This window comes from Labrus bergylta, chromosome 17 (assembly GCF_963930695.1).
Source record: "Labrus bergylta chromosome 17, fLabBer1.1, whole genome shotgun sequence".
Lineage (NCBI taxonomy): Eukaryota > Metazoa > Chordata > Actinopteri > Labriformes > Labridae > Labrus > Labrus bergylta.
The window spans coordinates 16947591-16971305 of record NC_089211.1 but is presented as its reverse complement, the minus strand read 5'-3'; the positions used below and the strand labels follow the sequence as shown (position 1 = coordinate 16971305).

Sequence of the window (23715 nt, the reverse complement as noted above, 5' to 3'; positions counted from 1 at the left end):
AGGATTATTCATGTGTAATTGTGATCTTCTGTCTGTGTATTGCCATGGATTTATATTCATTATTTTATATCACATGACAAATTGGAGGGAATTAAAAAGTTAAGCAATCCCTGAATACCACCCTCGTGTTGTCTGCACATGCGAAAGAATAATGTTACAATACTGAGACTCAAATATTCTTTTTGACATTCAAGATAGAACTTAAACCATCAGAGGATAATGATGTTGTTTGATTATTTTTGTGAACTCATTAATTACAATGTTTTAATTAAAGGGATTTTTCAAAAATCTCAGTGCACAGAACAAGAGTAAGGAAACAATTAGCCAAACTTAGCATAGAGCTGTAAGCAGGGAGAAATGGCTATCCTGGCTTCATTTAAAAACATGAATGAAAATCTGCTGACCAGCATCAAAATATTCTGATTAACATGCCATAGATCAGTGGTTTTGATAACATGATGTGATTATACAAACAAATTATATCATTTTTAATAATTGCATTTCTTAATTTTTTGGAGATCAGGCCAGCTATCTGCCAAATCCAAATTCCAATGCTTCGAGGCATGTTTTTTACTCATAACTACAAAAACAGAATAGGACAAAAACTATGCTTCAACCAGTTCCCATTCTATTTCCACTTTGTTTCTATAATTCACTCTGAATGATCTGGACTCCACTGACTGTGCTGCACTCTGCCAGGAACAAATAAAGCTGCCATCCCAACAGGTGATAGATGCCTGAATAACTTTTGGGAAATGGCAGAGGAGCTCACAATCAATCAGGGGCTTTAGACTCTGCTCCAACCAAATTAAATCAACTCTATTTCGATTAAATCACAACTGCTTCGCACTAACACGAGTCCCACTGAGGCTCAGACATCGACCAACATCCAGAGAGTGTGAGGGCAGAGGCTAGATGGACAAACTTTAAACCTTTAAAGAGGTCCAACACCGTCAGGACACGGTGCTGAAATGCCTGCAGGCAGATAACATACGACCTGAAATCCAATCACAAATGAGTGAAGGAAGTGTCGTTCATATTCTAGGGAATTTCTTAAGCAATGAGATTCAAATGAAATGTACAGTTAATCCAGGACAACCCACACAATCGTTTTTTCAGAGATTGGGTCCAAATATCAATGAAGGAGTCGTTCTGTTTGTTTATGAGCAGGTAATTAAACCAAGATTACTAGCCAGAGTTAGGATTTATGTAATATCACTGAGGTGCTTTTTCATTCATTCCAATTTTCATGGCCCTTTAAAAGTTAATCAAACAGTTCCAATGAATCTATATCCCTGTTTCTGTTAAGCTTTAAATTAGCATGACTTTATACCAATGTACTGAAAGTCCTTGGGGACCCTCTTAAAGGACCCCAGTTCCACCACATGCAGTCTTTTATAGGGAATTATTTATTGAGTTATTTTTCACCATGGCTTAAGTAATCGCACACACTATCAGGGCATGGTTGTTAATATTTCTAAGGAGATATGATTGGGAGCGGCAGTGGTTCGGTTGAAGAGTCGGTCGTCACCCAACCAGAAGGTCGGGGGATTGATCCCCTGCTCCTGCAACCATATGACTGATGTGTCCTTGGGCAAGAAACTTTACCCCAAGTCGCTCTCACTGCTTTGTCGTTGGCGTATGAATGTGTGTGAATTGGATTAGTTACTTCTGATGGTCACTTTACATAGTAGCCTCTGCCAAATGGGTGTGAAAGGTTAGCTGTGACCTGCAATGTAAAAGCGCTTTGAGTAGTCAGAAGACTAAAAGCGCTATGCAAGCTCAAGTCCTTTTACAACTCACGAATGCAGCAGATTTTTTACAATAAAAATATAACCTCATGTTTGTAAAAAAAAAAAATCTATGCAAAAAAAAATTGATTGAATTTGTAATGGTAAAGAAGTTAACATTTGCCATTATGGCTGTTTCCTACAGTAGTTTATTCTTGAAGTCTCCAGGGGAACAGGGGAAAAATAAATTGTTGCCTTGGGTGTTGCTGCAGACATATGTAAAAGGTTCTCTTTGTGTAAAACACAAGATATGTCTAGAAACATTTTTTTTTGAATGATGAAAACTGCAATATCTAGAAAAAAAAAGGTTTCCATGTGAGAAGAAAAATGGTCTTGTTCTGATTGGCCAGCTCTTTCAACCACTGCACTAATATGGATAAAAACACAGTGGTCTCGAAATACTGAGAAAGCTTTCCGTTTTTGGCAAAGCGTTGCTATTGTTCAAGCAACCCTCAAGGCCACAGTAAGCGTCATACAAAGTGATCATCACATTGTGAGACTGTGCCTGGATTTCCCAGTTTCAAACCTGACAAACATTGGAATTGGTGCAACTGTGTCCAACCAACAACTTTTCATTGACACCGTATTCCATCAGTTGTTGTTCTAATTGCGATTTCCCTGTCAAGCTCCCTTTTCATTCCTCAAACAACAACTTTTGTCCCTTTCAAATGTTTGCAACCAAGTGCAACACCTGAATGAGAATGAAGAGACTGTCCACACAGCACTGCACTACGTTGAGACAACAAAACACACAAAAACTGCCTAGTTCTTGGAGGGGAGGTGGTTGGATACAGCAAACGGGAGTCTCTGATGGCATTCTTGTCGACAAGCCTTTGAGTGTGGCCATTTGGGATGGGAACCAACACTTTCACCTTTAGACTTTGTCAGAGAACACGTCTTACAACTGAGTTTGTTCCTGGCATACTGAACTCTTTATTCTCCCCACTCGAGCTCCACTCAAGCACTCCTTCACCTTCCACGGAAGTTGTTGCTTCTCTTGATTTCTACCCTTTTACTCCCTGGTGTTCCCTCTTATTTCTAGCTCTCTTTCTCAAATCAGTCGAATCAAATCATATTTCCTCTTGCTACACCTCCTTTCTGTTTTACTTATGCTTCCCCGTGACATGGTCAGCACCAGACTAGTTTGCATAAAGACCTGGGATAAGGTAGCTCTCAGGTAGTGTGGGGCTCGTAGCAGCAATTACAGCTTGAATCAGAACGACAGGTAGCCTGGAGCTGCTCTGGTGGATCTCTACTGTTGTTTCTCTGTCTGCTGCTTCTTGAGTGTGCACAAAAGCAACCATAAGCAGCTTGTTTTGCCTTCTACTAGAGGGTAACTTCATTAAAATTTGTTTTTTTTCCAATCTGTCGTCCACTTTTCTTTCTTTCTCCCGGCTGCTTCAGGCTTAGCAGGTTGGCCTGGACTGCAGACATGAAAAAGGATCAACATTGCAAGCTTCTCAACAGATGGCTGTAAGGACTTATGTTCCATGATGCCCCCTTCAGCATGAAAAGCAGCTCAGCCAAGAGAGCCACAATCACTGTCCAGCAGATTCAAGTGGTGACCACAGTTGTTGGAGGCAGGTCAAAGTGACTGTTTAGGGGAGGTACTTCATGCTTGTCTATGATAGTTTCTGGCAGCTGCGCTCAAGTGTTCAGTCTGTTAAGTCACCACAGGGGACTCGAACTCAGTCTGTGTCAACCATCAAGCAGATGTCCAAGATCAAGGGAGGAAAGAGGCATTGAATATGATTCACAGGAAGACTGAATTCATGTTCACTGAACTACCTACATTTATTTACTTGGTAAAAAGTGATTTGTAAAAGGAAACATATGAGAAGAAATATAAATAGATACAGAAATTTCAAGTGTCATTTCCCGATTAGATGAGTTAACAGACAATATATTGGGCTCAATATGAGTACAATGAAAGACATTTTTAAGTTGTTGCAGGAAGCATACATCTTTAGAAGGAGGAATCCATTCTTCTTCATAGTTGTCTTAGTAGGCTGTTATCGTTGATTGGTAAGTTTTAAAGAAAAGCATTAATGCAATGATGTCAAGTAATTGTTAACATAAAAATGAAAAAATAAGTAAGTTAGATGGTTGCCGTCAAAAATACACCTTTGTGCCTTTTGTAATTGTTTGTATTGAATGTGTGTTGTTTCTATGTTCCTGAGAGGGAACACAGATGTCAATTAGCTATGTAGCCACCTGTGGCCCAACCGTTGTGTTGTGCATGGCCACTGTAAAATCAACTTTTAAACTGACCTCCGGGATAGTGTCCAATGTGACCTTTGTGAGACAAAAAGTCAAACGTTTCCTTTTTTAATGTAGAAACTTGTTGTTACTCTCTGTTGTGTTTTTTAGCGGCCGTTTGTTTCACATATTTCCAAGGCCATTCTCGGGACAAACACTTCAGAATTGAGCTTGGACTATAACTGTTGTGCTGCAGGACTGGTCTGTATATAAACGGAAATAATAAACTTTATTGAGCACACAGCAGTCTTTTATTCATCCAAAACTTACCATAATGTGTCCGGTTAGCAAGGTAAACCATGTTTTTATTATTTTTTTCCATGACTACAAAGGTCCACCTATATTCTGTCCCATACTGCAGTGCTTGCTATATTGTTGTGTTTGTGTTCATGCATCTTTAGGCCTAATTTTAGGTGAAGTTAACCATATTTAAAGCATTCTTAAGGCAGTGGTATAATCCAATAAAATGCTTTCAGTTGTCAGTTCACATCTAAAGTGTGTGTACAATGAAAAGATGAAAAGCACGAGGGCTTAAGTTCCATGTTGGCTTGATTTTCACGGGAAATTTAACACACTCAACTGATGGTCTAAATTTCACTCCATTTCTAACAACTCATTTTCCAGGCAATTTTAAGAGGATATCAGTGGCTTCTTGACCTCTGCAATGGCTGTTATTTCTGTAGATGGGTGAGCTTCACAGATCCCAAATACTGCTCTCTTTACTAATTCAATTTAAAAAAAAAGCCTCCGGTGATTGAATCCTGTCCCGCCTGCCACAGCTGAAGCCCAAGAGAAACCGCGGTGACAAATGCATTCACGAAAAAATCACAGAAATGGCATTCTGTAAGATGTTCGACGCCGGGTTGTCACTCAGAATTATCTTTTACTTTGGTGAGGAACACAGTGGAGGGATTTCTGCATAAATACAAATTAAAAGTAGAAAACGAGAAGAGACATTGGCAGTGAAAGAGAGAGAGAGAGAGAGAGAGAGAGAGAGAGAGAGAGAGAGAGAGAGAGAGAGAGAGAGAGAGAGAGCTGCTTTCCAAAGCTGCTGCCACTCTGGTTTTAATCTTTAAAGTAACCGTACATATGCAACACTACAGGGGAAAGGCGGGAGGAAATGAGATCATTAATAGGGATGGCAAGGCAATAGATTTGTGCATTTATTATGTGGGGAAACAACATAAACAAGCACTGGCCATCGTAGATAAGCAGGCTGCCATAAAGCTGCTCTCAGCTAGCTGGGCCACTAATCTGTGCGTTGTGGCCTACAGAGACATCAATGAAGAATGTCTGCAGAAGAAAGCAACTTAAGAAGACGCTATTAATGATGCACATTTATAATTACATGTACATATATTTGGAAAAGCATGGAAGAATTCGTTATGGATGTTTATGCACACATACGCTTGAGAAAAAGTCAAACTCGCACGTCAGGGACTTCTAAATGCATTTCTAATGACGTTCCAGCCTGACCACCAGGCTTTGTCACATCCTGCTGTAAGCATTTCATCTTTCTAAATAAAGATCCTTCCAAATAGAGTCGTTCTCTGCTCGTTTGGGCATTAAACCTTCAGGATGCGGCGTTAATGGGATTGCTCCTGTTTCGCCTCTGGCCGCAGGCTGCACGGACGCTGGAGGGGCTGCGAGTTGACGCCGAGAAGCGACTTAGCCGAGACGAGGAGAAACCAAGCCAATTTTTACTTTGCTGCCTCTCCAGCACGGCCAAGACATCCAATTCCATCAGGCCTTTTTCTGCTGGGGCGGATGATAGAAATGGGCCTTAAGTCCTGTAGCCGGGCCAGCTTATTCCCTTATCTTCTAATGGCTCTGATAACGGATTGGACGGAACGGTGTCAGAATAACTGCTGCATGACCCGCTGCCAAAGAACCAGATTAATCTCACTGAGGAACAACAGGAACAAGCTACGGCTATTACAGACGCTCTCAAAAGCTAATATAATTTACATATTTGCTAGAAGAGCAACAACTGGAGGATTTATTATCTCATAACATAACTGTCAACAATGCCAAATATCACCCCGGGGGATGTAACACACCCATTTGACCCAACCTGAGGTGAAAATCTATCATGTATGACTCAAAATCTCTATTATTTTGCATTTTGACTCACCAGGGGCTTTGTAGAGGCCGATGTCTTCCTCTGTTAGAGGCAGGAGGTAGACTTCCCCTTCCTTCCACAGCAGGGGGTACTCCTGCCCTGCAGAGAACTTGCCCACCCAGCCATCCTGATCTGGTGATAAAAGAAGACAAAACATGAGTCATCTCTATTCTCCTTTGCATCACAAGCAGTCGGAACAAAACGTGCAAGGTAAATATTAGTGTTCAAAGGGAACTGTGTGGTCTTATAGGAGATGTTCAGATAATTTTTCAATTTTGTTTTATTTGATCTGTGCTCAACAGAAAAAAAAACTATACATGGTGGCCTTTAAAACTAAGCAGACTGCAAACGTAAAAGAAATGTAGAAAACAGAAGTACAGAAAATGCTGCAACACACATGACCATATAAGGAACAACAATCAACTTAGAATCCCTACACCTGCAACCAAACACTGAACTAAGTCAATAAATAAAGTTTCTGGAGGACAGAAACAGATGAGAATTTGAAGAGGCTTTAAAGAAAAGAGACTGCAGTGTGGAAGCCAGCGAAAGAAAAGAATGCATCATCAAAATATCCCCAGCAAAAGATATCTGAACATGCACTCTGAATTCTAAAACTGAAAAAAAAAAAAAAAACTTGATTGTTTCGACTCTTAATACAAGGTTTGCAAAAATTTGGATCTCTTGTTTATTTTTTGGTTGTGCTTGCAGCTCATTTTATGCTTCCTACTTATTGTCAAATTGGTGAGTGTCTTTTTCAGTACACCTGTGTGTTATTGCTTTTGCAGAGTCCCTCTCTAAAATCAGCACATATTTATTCTCAAATCGAAGAAAATGATTCCATAAGTGGCTCTGTGTTATTTTCTAGATGCATGGATAACCTGGATCCATGTTAAAAGGATCTCTAAAAGTAGAACATAATAACGTGTCTTACTAAGATTGCATATACAAAGGAGCAGCACCGTGCACATCACAGTGCAGGACATATTTACTAATACAGGTCTTACTAATTTTAGCTGACAGTAACCAGGGGATCTCAATAATAACTTGTACACAAAAATAAATACCTTCAGTGAAATCAGAGGTGATGTTGACAGCAGTGTAGTGATTGGACGAGTAGCAGGCCAGCGAGTGTCCAAAGCAGAAACACGGCAGGCAGCCTGCTTCGTTTTCTGGCTGCAGGTTGAAAAAGCCTGGTATGCATCTGCAGAAACACACACAAACCTTCATGCATTTACAGTTATTAATATGCATAATGCAGCCCGTAGCTATTCATCACCGCATTCCTGTGGTAGTGGTAATCTCTTTTCTAATCTCCCTCTCCCTGCAGCAGGCGGAGTGCTGGCCTGCGGGTGTTAAGGAGCAAGGGACCAAATGAATTTCAGCTGCAGAGACCCCAAGCGCTGACCTACAGACGCTCACTGGCATATGGGTGGGACAGGAGCACTGCTAAAAAATCAGCCCCAACACTAGTCACATTACACAGGAGAGGGGCCCGGCCAATGAGGTGTGAAATCAGGGGGAGAAAAAGTCAACAAACAGGGAGAGGAGGATTATTCAATAGTTTGAAACCTTGGGGCTCTGAGTGTATTGCTGATGTCACAGTGAGTTTATCAGTTTGAAAGATGATAGAAACAGACAGAGACCTGGTTACTGACTGATGTACAAACAGTCAGTGCTGTCCAAGAAGACAAAAAGATGGATAGGACCAAATCTAAGAGCTATTTTAAGACTTATTCTTCTTCTCTCAATCAAATATGGCTTTTAAATCTCTTCTCACATAAAAAAAAAAAACATGTATCTCTGTGTAAGTTATTTTTCAGACTCTCCTTTTTCAGCAATTGTAAGGTGTCATTTTAAAATTGACAAATTATAATCATAAATTTGTTATCTTTAATAACTAAGACTTTTCTTTTGATTAGCACCAGTTATACACATAAGTGCATGAACCACTCATCAATGCTTCAGTTGTTCCATTGCTGATGGCTTTAACCGTTGCCCTGGTAACCAGAGGTCATGTGCGCACATGCATGACGTAGGCGTAACAGTGTTATCACACACACCTGTCACAGCTCTGGCCCTCCACGTTCATCTTACAACGACATCGTCCGTCCAAAGGAGAGCAGACGTCCAAACTGCCGCTGGGCTCACACTCACATGGCCTAAAAAAAAGTGAGGCGAAGATTAGTGATATAAATCCGCTGGAAAAGATGTGCATCGTGGGAGAAAACACGTTATTTTGAAGTAAGGAGCAGGGATTTTTAACACAAAGTCATTATTATGTGATAACTTTACTGATATTCATTAGAATATTCTTTATTTGCTTGCCCTTCTTTTCGGGATCACAAATGAAGCAGAGTAACGTTTTCTGGCAAAACTTCACCAACTACCAAGATGCTAGGAGAATAAAATGCTTGAAGAGCTCAAAAAGCTCCAGCAGCAATTATTGTATGAAGATCAATTTTATTAATGTAATAAAACATACACGTTTCAGCATGTTGCCTTCCATGACCCTGATGAAAGCCTATCAGATCACAAATGTCATGAAACTTTAGCTTGAGGCTTGAACGTCGGCCCCAAAAATGCTAAAGTGTGTTTTAATCATCACTTCACTGCTTCTGGTTACAAGAAGTCAACATTTAAGATGGTTGATTTAGCACACAATCTATCAGAAAAATTAAAAACACTCAGTAAAACAACCTTGGTAAAAGTAAACGAGTTGCATGGCTCAGTAGTGACTTGGATTATGTCAAAAAAGATTTGATCACCATCATTGATTAATGACTTTTAGTGTAAAACTGTAACACAGAATCTGTTTTTTAATGAGGAGCTATTAGAAATAATTCAATTATCTCAAGGCTTGAAGTCTCTGCTTGTTTCTGCTCCAGTGGTCTGTGTAATTCACACCTCAGCTCAACAGCCTGATTTTGCAGCATGAATGAGAAAAAAACAGTGTGAGTGTGTGTGAGAGTCTGTGCATGCTGCGGTGTCATGTGTACATGTATAGCCTACACGTGTGTGATAATAGAGTTTGGTCTTTGAGAATAATCCATGCTTAACTGAGGGACTGCTTTGAGTGTACACTTTGATTTATTGATTTGTTTTTGCTTAAACTTGTTATATTCAGCAAATGCCATGAGTTTTGATAGTTACAAGTAAATATTTTATAGAAAATGTTCTTTAAATACACCTTCTCAATTTAAAGTTTAATCTGCACTTAATTGTGTTTATGGCCATTTGAGTCGACTGCAACAATCTGTGGATTGTTTTTAGCCACTTGTCCGCAGTAAGGTCAATGTTTCCTACCTTTTTAGCTCAATTTCGATCTCCTCCAAAAATGTCTGACTTTTATCACCTTAGATGCTAACTTCACCTCCATTTTTACTCACGAGTTGTTTACTTTGTTGTTTGGTGCTTGACAGGAGTCCCACAATGTTTTTAGAGCTTTTTAAAAACATTTTTAGCCATTTTAGGTAAGCTGTAAACAAACCTTTGAGTATAGAAACCTTGCATTTTCTTCACGACTTACATGTTGGCTAACATCTTTCAATCATGGCACAACATCAACATTCATTTGGAGTTTTGTTTTTTTGCTACAAGTCCAATAAGATCTCTCCTTTTAGCACATATTTGGTCTCCTCCAGCTTCTAGGTACAATGTCTTGCTCTGCACTGTATTAAGCTGCTAAATGACACACTGTTTAATGTTCAATGCTGACTTTGCTTTTTGGTGCTACAAGCTTTTGCCCAGCGCATAAGTCTTTTTCATCTTGAGAAATTTGGCTGATATTAGCCCATAGGCATATCAATAGATCTAAGAAAACAAGAGCAACCCATTTCACATTATAACTCTCCATACTATTGAATATAACAGCTTTAATTTACAAACCCAAATAACACAAACCTTCAGAAGCTCAGAGCAGCTGTGTCATCCTTTATTGGTGTGTGACCATAGTTTTTAAAGCCGTTGGTATTTTGGTTGTTTCCATCATGTTTTTTTTTGTGGAACCAGAAGTGACAATAAGTAGAGTTGTAAGCACTCAAAATCGGTCTTGGTCTCAAGGACCACTTTTTGAAGGTCACGGTCTTGTCTCTGAATCAAAAGCATTCTCCTTGTCTTGTCTCGGACTCACACTGTGTGGACACATCTTGATATTAAATCAAGAGCAGTCAAGAACACCACTGAAAGGCTATTTTTTAAAGTCAGTACAGTGATTAGAAGGAAATTCCCCTTTCTAAAAGAAAAAAATACTTCAATTCATTCATAATTAGATTTTTGTCCCCTGTCTGCTGCACACAAGATGATGATTTTTCACTGATATTTACTGTATTGGTCTTGTCTCGGACTCGCCCTGCCTTGGTCTTGGTATTGACTTGGTCTCGATCCCTAAATGTCTTGGTCTTGTCTCCGTCTCGGAGCCCTCTAGTCTCAGGTATGTCTTGGTCTCGGTTAGTGTGGTCTTGACTATAACACTAACAATCAGTTAACAAAAGACAGATTTTGTTATGTTTGGTTACATGTCAATCCATGTCCACAGGGCCTATGGAGGTGCATGTCAATTACAGATAGACAAAACCTAAAGCATTCAACTTTATTGTCAATTTTACTTTAAATGGCACCGTAATGAAGTAATGAACATAAAACTGAATTTACGAGGGCTTGAAACTGATTGAGAGCAGAAACTCATTAGGGAAATATTGACTGAGGTAATAGATCAGTCAGGAAGAAGGGTCATATCAGATCTGGTTCCACTCAATCTTTTTGAAAACAGTACAGTTGCCCCCTGAAATAATAAAAAGTAATGCAGGTTTAAAACTTCCCATTGGCTTAATACTGAACTACAAAGGATGGCTTACACTAAATTTCAGTTTTTCTGTTTAACAGTTCACACCACATCCACAGCTAGTTTGTACAAGTAATAAAACTGCAAACAGTCATTGATATGCATTCCAACACCATCACGACTTAATATTCCCTCTGCAAGTAGAGAGGGTCAGGGAGAGTTAGACTGAACCGCTTATGAATATAAATACTACAACATAATTCTCACACGCACACACATACATGTGGCATCCTCTACACTTTCTCATATACTCATATGTATGCACACTCTGAGCTCCCAGGTCAGATAAAGTTGGACGTTGCTTTCTTATCATCAAGACAGATGTATGCAGCATACACAAGCACAATATGTAGTGCATCCGCCAACAACAACGGATGCATGAAAACATCAAGGCTGAGTGTGTGACTGTCTAACACCCTAGTGGTCAACCAGTCAAATGTAAAGGGAATAAAATTAGTGTTAAGTTAAATTATTGTCATGATTTGGTCTTTTTTTGTTTTGTTTTTCAGTGTTTAGTGTTTCTTTATATTCTAGTGTGTTTTGTTCATTCTTGAGTTCTGTGTGTCTTCAGTGTTTCATGTCTGTATTTTGTAGTTGTCCTCAGTGTTTCTTGTCTTGTGTTCATTCCTTCTTTTGTGTGTTTCCCTCCATTGTGATTGCCTTTATTGTCTTCACCTGTGTCATTCGTCTCACCTGTGTTTGATTACCTCTGTGTCTATTGAGTCTTTGTGTTTCTTCCCTTCTGCGTCAGTTCATTGTATGTGGTTTGTCTGTGTCGGTTGTAGTATGTCAGTTTACTCGTGGCTCCTTGTTTTCTCCTGATTGGATTTCTGAAATGAGTTTTTGTTTGCCTTTTTGTTTGATTAAATATTTTTTTGTCAATTCTGCATCTCTTCTTAGTTTTCTCGATCCTTTGCTTTGCAAGAGGTGGGACTTGTGTTTAAATCCAATATTCAGGTTGTGTTCAGGCATTTCATAGTTTTTCAGTGTGCAGATGTTAGTTAAACCAGACTTAAATAGGGGTAATATGATAACTAGTCTACAATAACATTTCCTGACTAGAGACTTAGCATTTTCATTTAAATGGAAAGTTTCTCCTTGGCTGCAGTTAAGGCTGGATTCTGAAGTTTCTGAAGGCTACCATTGTGGATCTGATCAGTAGGTGTTATATGGAAGAAATGGTCCCTGGCTGCTTGGTTCTAAAAGGTCTTCATACACCGTCTTCATCCTCCTTGTGTGCTGCCTGACAAACCCGAACACTGAGTGTGTGCAGCAGGAGATCATTTATGGCAATAAATGTCAGACGTTGTAATTTCTAAAACACACCAAACAAACGGCTGGTTCCCATCGAGGAGGGCAGCGGTTTGTCTACCCTGTTAATACAAAGTTGCTGAAAATTTAGTCCAAAATCCAAATATGTCGATTAAAAAGTTGAATGAAATAGTTTGATGAACAACATGTTTTGTTTCGGTTTGGAGGCCCAATATGGCATGTTGTCTGAAAAAAGAAGTGGAGGACATTTTTTGATTAGACAGTTTAGCTTTCAACAATGCCTCTGATGAAGGGTACCAACCGCTTTTTAGTTTTTAATTTCTTAAGTCTTGAAAGAGAAGGACCTTCCTCTTCTGTCTTCTTTAAAAGAAACACAGAGACTGGTTCTTGCTGATAAATGAGGACCTTTATTGTCATATAAATGCCTACTCGTTGAGTAAGTGAGGGTGAATAAGAAAAAGCACAAATAAAAAAAGGCAGGCATGAGCTCACTTTAGCGTGAATGAAAAACAATATCTGATGATATACTGACATCAGAGTTGTTGAGTAATTGGAGCTGACTATATGTATAGCTTATTTAATGCTTAAATCATCAACGGTTCTTAAAATCTTCATCACATTTATATGTGATGTGATTAATTTGACTTTGATATAATTCATATATCAGTTAACAAACCCTGTTTTCATTCATCAAAGTTTTTCTTTGCTCTCTAAGGTTACATTGGTGGGCTTGAGTCCCTCTATTGGAATTCAGGGATAAAAGAGCTTCGTTTGTGTCTTTTGAATTTCAGGTTGGGCATGCTTCTTTTGTAGGTGTGAATAGGTGTTAATGAATTCTTCATGAGTCAAGTTCAAAATAAGATTAGTCCCTCCAGAAAGTTGTGGTGTCGCAATTCAGCCATTTCAAGCAAATTCAACCAATACCTGCACCCCATCTGCAACCTTGACATTTTTGCCTTGACTTTGCGCAAATTTGAACAACCATCACATTTGAAGAAGTAGAACATCAATTCTTCATTAGACTATTTCAACCAGCCACAGGTAACCTGTAGATTATCCTATGAGCATTAGGATAGTGTTGAAACCGTGTGAGAAATTAGAACTCCATGGCAATTAACTTTAGATTCATTTTGTTTTCCCACATTATATTTGGAATCTGGAGGCTGAAATTGATCTGAAGTGATGGCGAGGCGACACAGCTTGCTCAGCCAAGACGCTGTCCCAGACGTTCACAGCTGATGTATCATGGGTGACAAAAAATGCATCAAAATATTACAACAAAGGCTGTCGCAGACCAAGGATATTGGGACACAGCAACAAAAGCAAAAGGCCTGTGAAAGAGGGACTGTATAATTATCAAACTAGTTTTTCTGGGGGGGGGGGGTCATCTTTATTACTGAAGGGATTGACGGGTCTTCTTGAGTACAGAGAAGCTGGATCAGAAAGCGAAGTTTTTTTGAAGTGAAGGCGAAAGTTCATATTTGGAGTCTCTGGAGATTTGTGGACTTCTCACAAACAAGGGTAGTTCACGCTTCACTGAAAGCAATAGATATGACAGAGATGAGAATAAACCAGAAAGTTATGTGGCTGTAAAAACAAAGCAAATTTTACACTTTTACACTTTACGTACAGCCCTTGTGAAAAAAGAAATATGGATTCTAGCAGCAGCATATATCATGTAGTCATGCAATCCATTCCTGTTTAGTCTGTTAAGACAAATTGAATATTAATCAATGTAGGTGATAAGATGATAATAATAAAACAATCCAGAACCTAAATTCCAATAATGAGTAAAAGCAAGCAGCAGTTATTTGAGAAGTGGAATGACCCTAATACGACCTGTTTGGAGTTTGATTTAAATAACATTTCAGTGATTTGATTAAATTAAATATAATTTTCCATGTTTCTTAAGCAAAATATGAAGTTCTCTGGATTAGCTTGCGTGTTTGAATGATTGTTAGCACTTTGATACTGCATTTGGCACAACCTGGTGCCTGCTGATAAGGAGGTCACTAATTCACAGTGGTGTCGCACGGAAAAAAATGAGAATCCTCTTGTTTACGGCTGCTCTGCAGTTTGATAAATTCATGCTGGGGGATGTTAGATGGTGTAACTTCAAAACACAGGTTATATATTAAGTCTGTTTATGTAACCTGTTTATTTCTTTAAAACCCTACCTTCTTTTAAAGGCCTTGTTTTTTTAACCATTTCTTTATTTAATTTCAAGATAACTGTGTTTGTTTTTGGTTGCCTGGCGTCTGTGCATATGATGCTGCAGCTCACCTGCAGCCACCAGGGCCAAGGGAATGGAAGCCAGCCTCGCATGTGTCGCACTTCTCTCCTGTCACGCCAACACGGCATGCACACCTTCCTTCAACATCACACTGCAGACCCACTGAACCTGGGAAGGACAAAGGAGAAATCATGCAGGAAGAAATAGCGGGTAAGGAGTATACAAAGCGGTCAAAAAAAGAGAAACGGATTACATGAAATGGATTAATAAGTCATCAATAATGTATTACGGCAGGGATAACTGAAAACCTGTTATTGAATTCCTGCACAGAAACCCCAGAGATGGACTTGCAAAAGCAGAATACACTATATCCTCACAAGCACACTGCAGCCAGTGTATACTGTAGCTGTAGTTAATGGAGAAAAAAGACCAGCCAGGGATATTAGAGAAAAGGAAGCCTGATGGAGTCAGCTATACCCTTTTATCAATATAATGGACTCCAACAGCTCTGTGCAATCAGTTTAAACTGTTTAGAAACTTTGTAGGAAAAGGAAGCTGGTGTTTTTGTTCATTTCCTCCCTTGGTTGTCTCTCTTTATACACTGATGATGGTGTAATTAAGTGTACCAAATATTTAATTTCCCTCAACCTAAAATTAGACTCTACTTCATGACCATTGAGTGTCTTCATTGATGATGTTCACTGAGTCAACTGGATCAATTTACAATTTTATGGATTTCTTTAATGGTCTTTCGGGAAGCTGAGGCGAGGATATGTTTGATGAGATGTGTGAGACATGAGATGAACGAGATTGTATAAATTATGAATCAGAAAAGATTCAACTCTTAGGCATGGTTTGGCAGACAAGCGGAAGATGTGTTAAACTTCCTATTAACATTATGTTGTTAATAATTTAAACAACATTGGTCATGAAATTTGCAACTTCTAAATCCTCTGAGTCCTTCCCTTGAAGCTACATCTAGCCTTGGGTGTATAATTGTTCAATACAATATTCAAATGTAACCGTAATTAAATGTTTTTAAGCCAGGGAAAACAAGCATGTTAGTAATGACATTAGCAAGGATTATAGTAACCATTTCTTTAAGGTATCAAGGCAATTTAGGGTTTAGCATCCACAGCTTACCATTAATATTGCAGTTGCAGGGCAGGCAGTGTTCCTCAGCAGATTTCCTGTAGTGGTTCCCTTTACAGCGCTCACAATGGGGCCCATCAGTGTTGTCTCTGCAGCTCACACAGCGCCCCCCACTGCCAGTGCTCCTGTACTGCTCCATGTCGAATACGCAATCGTCTGACCTTCCACTGCAGTTACACTCTGTGAGGGAGGGGAGGGAGAGCGAGAAAGAGAAAGAGCAAAAGGTCAAGTGAGGAGAAACGTGGAGACGGAGGAAAAAGACGCAGCAGGAGCGGAAGATAAAAGCAGAAAGAGGCGGCGAGGTAAAAAAAATAAAATAAATTGAAGACAGAAATAGATGGAGAAAGGAGACTGAGGGGCTTTATATGTGTGAGAGATTATGCGTTCTGGGATTGGATCATAATTTAGAGGCTCGTTGCTAATCTCATTTCACAGAGGCCTAATGAGGAGCCAATCAGCTGTCAGGGGGCACTTAGATAACAGTAATTCATGTTTATACAAGAACAAATTACTCGACTGATAACACACCACCACAGCTCTCATACCCCTTCACATCAAATCCCTCCTCAGTTTACCAGTCGCCCTGAGGGGGGATTTAGGTGAAATTGCCCATTTTACTTTGAACCAAGCGCTCCGTTGTGCTTGCAATAACCATATAATTACTCCTTCCTGTTAATAAGGAGTCTCACAGGTGTGCACCTTATTTCAATGATTAAAAATGAGCGCCTGTTGCTTTAAATCTAACGCGGTATAAACTTTGGAATGAGGGTGAAAAACTTTAAATAAATATTCAATGAAGACTTCTATATTCCATCTGGCTCTAACTTGTTTTACATTCATCAATTATTTTGAGGAAATGATGATTCACACAGTTCTAGAGAAGCCCACAGTCTTTCAATTAGGACTCCTTTGAAATGTATTAAAACGGTGGACAAGTAACAAGCTGTTCATTGACTGGATAACCTACGTTATTTACACTTTTTGGTTTATTATGCAAATTACAAGTTAAAGGCGTCCATGATGGGTTTTTTTTGTTTTTTTTACCCCAGAAAGTAGATATGGCTATCATGTTAGCAAAGAGTCACCTTTTATGTTGCTGAATACACATTCATTTGCATTTGGGGTTGTGTTTGTACATGATAAAAGTTCAACACTTTCCTTTTAGCTCTGCTTCCTTCAAAGATAAAGGAATTAGCTTGCTCTTTAGCGATTAAATAATTGACTGTGTTCACTAGCTAGTCACTAGCTTTGCTAAAGTTGCATGGTGTTTGTCTGGTGCCCTGAAACGGTGTGTGGGTGTTACGCTCAGCTGTCTTGTCTTGTAAAAATCTGGATCTAGTAATCCAATTAAAACAACAGACTCATTTCATGGGGTTAGCTTGTTTAGCCTATTGCCTTATGCGTTAGTATACGTTTTCCTGCGTTCAGTGGACAAACTGGTCTAAGAACTTGTTCAACACTGTGTACAGCGAGTTTATCCGACATAAATTAATCCTAAAAATGCTGACTTTTGCATTTTGAAACCAGTAGTGGAAAGTAACAAATTACATTAATCTATGTTATGGTAATTGAGTGGCTTTTTTGTGTGATTGTACTTTTTTGAGTAGTTTTCAAAGTAAATTATTTTACTTTTACACAAGTATATTTTGGGAGAAGAATGCTATGGAAAAAGCATCTGATAAAAAAAAATAAACACATATCCCAGCTTCAAAATCCATACTGTTCATGGGGATTTGAACAAATGTAGCTCTAGCAAAAGTTCAGCCAGGAAGACTTTAATCTGCATGCTGGTTTTATTGTTCATTCTCATACTATATCACATGCATGCCTCCATGCATGCTCACCCATAATCTTATATTCATCAGCTGTTTAATAACACTGTTCCGCTGCCTCATTGTTAGCCTATCATATGGCTTTCTCTTCCACTAGTTCAATCATGCCATCGTTACATGCAACCCTCCCCCTCTTCACGACCAAGCCTTAGCAGTTTCATCACCTTCACCATCCCATCAGACTCAGATCACATACTTCGCCATCATCCAGTCAACCCCAGCCTTTGCAGTTTGGTCAAATCTAGTTCAGCCTTTCATCCCATCAGCCCCAGATGACATCATCAACCATCTTCCCATCAAGCCCAGTCTTCACAGTTCAATCAGCTTCTTTATCCCATCAGCCCAGGCGACATCATCAAGCTAACGCCTCCACCAACAGTGACTGGACTCCAAGGGGGGATAGCTCTAGCTGCCGCTCAGGGCTGACATCCTCGATCACTCCATCTTCCTGTAGAGTTCAAGCGCCTAAGATTCTCTGACAATAATTCAATGTTGCATATGTTCTGATTGATGAGACTAAAATAAACTGAAGCAAGCAGTTCCCTTTTGCATTGCTAGTAGCATCCTTTTGAACAAAGCATAACTCTTATGACAAACGCTGAGCCTTCACATTTGCAGTCATTGTGCTCCCAGGGAAACATATTCTGACAAATACTGACACAACACATACCAAGTCACTGCAGCATGACTCAGCTGTGATTGACACTGGTGGGCAACTGGAGCACAAATAGGACCAGCCGTCTCTACCTGTCAGCTCACATGCTCTCTATCTTTATGGTACACGTTGGTGGGGCTGCCACTGCTGGACAGACAGCTAGCTGATAGCCAGGTTGCAGAACTGTCAACAAAACCCTGAGCCTCAGCTGTTTGTTCTTTATTGACACAAATTCATGTTGACCCTTACAACATGTCATAAAGGAGATAATACATGATGTACTGGGAGAATGTTCATATTCTAATGTTATCTCTTAAACCACACTGTTCTTTTCCCTCATCATGGGTTCACCTTTTGATTGGAATAAAATAAAGTTATTCTCCTCATTGCAGTCCTGGAATGTTTAAATGTTTCAAGCATCAAGAGGGACTTCATAACATTTTGTTAAAGTCATGTATTTATAGAAAGATTTCATATTCACAATTTTGTAATTACTCACTTAACTGTATTCCCATCATAGGTTATCTCAAAATGAATTTTATGAGTAAACTGAAGCTAGAATAATTGGTTTGTTGAAATGAGCTTCAGGAAAAACTGAGCATGGCAGTCCCTCACAAGGCTATTAACTAATGTTTTAATTATTCGGCTTTATTTTAAGAGCATCATGTGTCTCAAGCTTATGATTGGCTGTGCCCACTTAGTCATTTTATTTTTTGTTTTCTGTAATGTATAACAGGTGTGTGACTATAATTATTTCTGATGATTTCCAACAGTTTTTTTTCCCATGATGTCCTTTTTTTAATGTTACAACAATACATCATCAGCCCTTGATATTGATTCAATTTCGGACCTGTCAGCGTCTTGACTGAAGGGCTATTAATCCCATAATTATAAGCATGTTTAAAGCTGCAGAAAGAGGAGAGAAGTGTCGCAGAACAGTTCATGTACGTGGGATGAAGATTGCTACAAGCAGTGAACACATACGGTACAGCACAGTATAGCAGAGGCAGACTGAGACAGAGCAAATCACTTAAAGCTGTTTTTCAACAGGTTTAACACAAAGACCTCGACACAGCTTTCCACAGCTCGTGTTAAGCCATCTTGACCACATTTAGATCTGCCCGCCCACAACAACCTCCTCTTGGACATGCTTTTCTCAACCCTGTCCAGAAACCACACAGTCTGAACATCCTATCCATGACTGAGGTTATGTAGTAAAGATGTTGACTTGGTTCCAAACTCAGTATGAGAACATTAGTGCACTTTAATCTGCAGATTTACAAGAAGTAATTTAAAAGCATATGTCATGCAGGTTAGTTTTGATGGTGATCTGACATGTTTCCTTTTTATCCATTAGTTCTTTTGTCTCAATAACATAGACACAGGGGTGTGTCTTTTGGGATTGCCTTGCACTAAAGTCAACAACAGCAAAATCTACCTCAGCACATAGCTTTTTGATTTTGTATGTGATTGGGGGTTCACTCCCTGGCTACTAGAGTGCACATACTGTAATATCATTGGTCAAGATACTGAACCCCTAGCTCCCAAAGCCTTCTGTGTGAGTATATACAGTACTACAGGGTAATAAGTCTTGCAAGGAACAAATTCTCTTAATATATTTCCCTAGCTGCAAGATGTGCGTGAGCAAAATGTTTATATTCATGGTATTTCACCAAAAATAGTTCTTAAAGTACAATATCTGCTGCTGGAAACTAAAGTCTGTCTGCAAATGGGGGTTTTCCAAAAGGGTAAGACACGACTGGTTTAACTTAACGATTAAAGTTATAAGTAACTTTCAAAATAACAATTGAAAAGTTGCACTTCACCAACTCAACATTTAAGACTTTTTATGGTTCAGACAAACTCTTTCATACTTCAGTAGCCTTTTTTCCCTTGTTCTCACGGGAAGAACTCTGATTGATTGTAGGTTGTGTGAAGCTACATGTAGTTACTATTGTAGGGCTTATTGGTAATTACCAGTACAAAGGAACCATAACTGACATGATTTGCAGTGATTGGTTCAAACGTATATGTATTTGTTAATCGATAAAATACAGGAACCAATGCCCAAGCGGCAACTGCCTTGAAAAAAAAAAAGTATTATTATCATGAACTTTCTGATGTAAAACCAAGACCAAGTTGGGGTTAATGGTGAAAAACTGTGACAGTAGTCTGGTATATGAAGGGTTAATCATGTGTTTTATTCTGTCATGGATGCAGTTTGCTTTTTAATAGCACAGTACAAGTCAAGAATCCAAAGAATCAGAAAAGTCCCAATCCAACCAAGACTTCTCTTCGCTGTAGGTGGATGTCTCCACTACAGAGAAACTCCCAGCTTCTTCAAGTAAAAAGAGATGGCTCAGTGCCTTCAGTGACTCTGAAACTGGACACTAACCTCCTGCAGCATTTCAGACTCCTGCTGGGCGCTTCCATGCAGGACTCTTTAATTTGCATATCATGCCAATAAAGGCGTGGATGCTGCCCTCATATTGCTCCTTGGGGCTGTGTCACACAGAGATTAGGCTGGACACAATGTGACAGCCATGCTCTTCCCCAGTGAAAGTTTGGAAAGTACATACTGCAAAAACAGTATATTCTTGGCTTCCGAGCCCAAATACACTTTTAATACACAGTATTTGCAGCTGTACTATCTAAGCATATATCAATAAATTCATGGAGATGCTGAATTTTAATTCAATCATTAATTCTCTAGACTGCTTGTCCCATTTGGGGTTGCGGACTAGATAATGTAGCTGACACCGTGGACTGGTCGCCAGGCTGACAGTTGCAGACAGAAAAAACATTCACGTTCACATTAACACCTACAGGCAATTTAGAGTCACTAATTGATCTCACAAGCATGTATTTGGATTGTGGATATTATCTCACCTGCTTAAATAACAATCCTCCATCTTATCTCTTTACAAGACTCATTTCTTGGTACTGTTGCAGAATGCATTGCAGGGAGTGCCTAGTATCCCTGCAGGCTCAGTCATTTCTCAATTTTTACATCTAATTTTCTGGACGAATGAGATGTCGGACTTGCCAAGAGAGGAGAACAGTGGCAGCAGATAAGAAACCAGTCTATGAGGGATCATGCTGCAGGTATCTGTACGACCTTTAGTGTACTGTTAGGGACAAATCAGACCTCAACCAAACCCAAACACTATTACACCTTCTTCCTTTGGGTCTAGATTAATGATGTGAATTTTAATAAAGCAACATTTTTACATGTTGTGAATTTTCCACGCCCAAATCCACTTGTTCCAAAAAGGTACACAATGACAGTCTGAAGTTGTACTAACAAAATCCGATCTTTGAATATTCAGTAATAACTTATTATATTATGTATTCTTATTAAAATAGTTTTATATGTTTAGTAGATGTAAGTGTAGAATGAAAAAATTGATACCATTTAAATGTCTGAATGCCTTATTCAGAGCTAGAATCAACTTAGCCAAGAAGACTGAAAGTAAGGGAAAAGGAGAAACCCTGTCACCATTAATTTGCGTAGCACATACAGTATATACACCTTTTTGGAGTGATATAACAAGTTTATGGACACAATGTACCCATTATCATGTTAATTGGCTAACCCACGAGGTACTATAGGTATACTTCTTAACCTTTTGACTGCCAGGCTCTTTCAGCTTAGAAGCTACAAATGCATCCTTTTATTTAATTAATAAATAATAATTAGGTTTTGTGTTTTTGTTAATTGGTTGTTGGGGTTAGCGTGAGGGTAGGGTATGGGTTAGAGTTAGTGGTTAAGGTTTGGGGTTATGCGTCGCTAAACTTGAGAAAACAATTCACCGCTGTTTTGCCATTTTCACAGGCATTACATGTTTGCAATGTACAGTGGCTTTCATGTGTGGTTCTCCGGGGAGTAACAGGGTCAGTTACTCACACCATCTAATACTAATAGGAGCCATAGGTTAAGTATTAAAGATAAATATAAACTTTATTGAGCCCCCATTGGGGAAAATGTCTTTGTTACAACAGCTCAAAAACAATGGTATAATTAGTAAAAATAGCAAAAGGTTAAAAAACAAACATACTTACATTATTTAAATTAAGCAAGAAATTACAATAGAGATACAATAATGCTAGGCATATACTATAAACACTTTCACTTGTGGAAAGACAGAGGACAGTTCAGTGTGTAGAATTACTGATTGTGATTGTGAACATTATTAGAGTCAGGTGGTAGTACTGTTGAACAGTCTGACTGCAGATGGTATGAACGACCTGCGGTAGCGCTCTGTCTTGCTGGGTGGGTGTCTGAGTCTGCTGCTGAAGGAGCTGCTCATTATAAGGCGATATTTGACTAGCTGCTCAAAAGGACTTCAGAGGAATAATTTTCACCTTGTGTATAACATTTTAGTAATGTGTGTAACATTTATACTAATGGATTGAGGGAAGATACACATATTTTCTTCCAAATAAACAAACATACTGAGTTCACAACAAGCTATTTCATACCAGGCATGCAGTAGGTTATCCATTAATCATAGAACTGGTGGTTCTTTTGGTGGATATGTGAATAAGAGGGACAATGCTAAATGCTTTGCCTACTGAGGTGCTGGTGCAGGTCCATTAACATGTATTACTGAAATATAAATAGAGCCCTTATCTCCCACAGTGTACTTGCTTGTGGTCAGTTCTGTTTATACAGACTTCACAAATTGTAATGCAGTTCATGTGGACGTAGCCATGCAACAGCTGAGGCGGAAAGGACTCTGGGAAATGAAGTGGAATGAAGTCAGCAGTTGCCAATTTACATTTTGAACAGTAAACGGCAGATTTCAGATTTATGACATGCTGCTCAAAACATATACTTAGGTGGGAACGCAATGTTGATTGGACTGCAGGGGGGGAGGGGTGGGGTCTTTGCAAAATACATCATTTTATGTCAGACTCATAAAATGACAGATTGACGGGATACGCTCTGTTAACACTTATCTGTGTTATGTTACTGCTTCAACATTTTAAAAATGTTTTTAGGGAGATCAACATGAGGGGTTGTGTTGACTTAAGCTGCACCAGCCGTGAAAGTCACAAGAGGAAACTCAACACCGCTATAAGTTAGACGCCAACATCTCTTTAAAGTGCACTATCTGCATTAGCCATGCACTTCCATGGTACTCTTAGCTTTTCTTGCATGTTATTGTCGTTGAAAATGTGGCTTTACAGTGTATGTCATCTGTGGTTGTCACATCAGGGATGTCTATCTTATTTACACTCTCTTTGTTGGTCATTATTGTTGTTGGCATTTATTTCTATTGAGGCAGCTATCATATCATATCGATCTTACTGATTCTCAACCTCAGGGTCCTGACCCCCGCAATGTTTGCCAGATCATTTCTGGGGCTCTCCAGATGTCTTTGTCTTGTGTCCTGTCCTGTCCTGTCGAGATTTTTGTACATACAATTTAACCCCCCCCCCCCAAAATCCTGACTGGTTCTCAGCAAGATGTTTGTCCAAAAAGAAATGCCTGTCTACATTTTCTTTAAACTGTTACCGTTTTCTTCCCACCAGCTTCTCTTAGTTAATGTTA

The 23715-nt window shown here is 39.2% G+C and overlaps 1 protein-coding gene across 1 annotated transcript in view; it reads right to left on the bottom strand.

The window, feature by feature from the left end:
• lamc3 (laminin, gamma 3) overlaps positions 1 to 23715 on the bottom strand; it is a 118953-nt gene that overhangs the window by 48964 nt on the left and 46274 nt on the right. Inside the window, exons 5-9 of the mRNA XM_020634626.3 lie at positions 15663 to 15851; positions 14570 to 14687; positions 8235 to 8333; positions 7239 to 7375; positions 6184 to 6303 (exon numbers count right to left, since the gene is read on the bottom strand). Of these exons, the coding sequence (XP_020490282.2) occupies positions 6184 to 6303; positions 7239 to 7375; positions 8235 to 8333; positions 14570 to 14687; positions 15663 to 15851 (663 nt within the window). The remainder of the gene's footprint in view (positions 1 to 6183; positions 6304 to 7238; positions 7376 to 8234; positions 8334 to 14569; positions 14688 to 15662; positions 15852 to 23715) is intronic.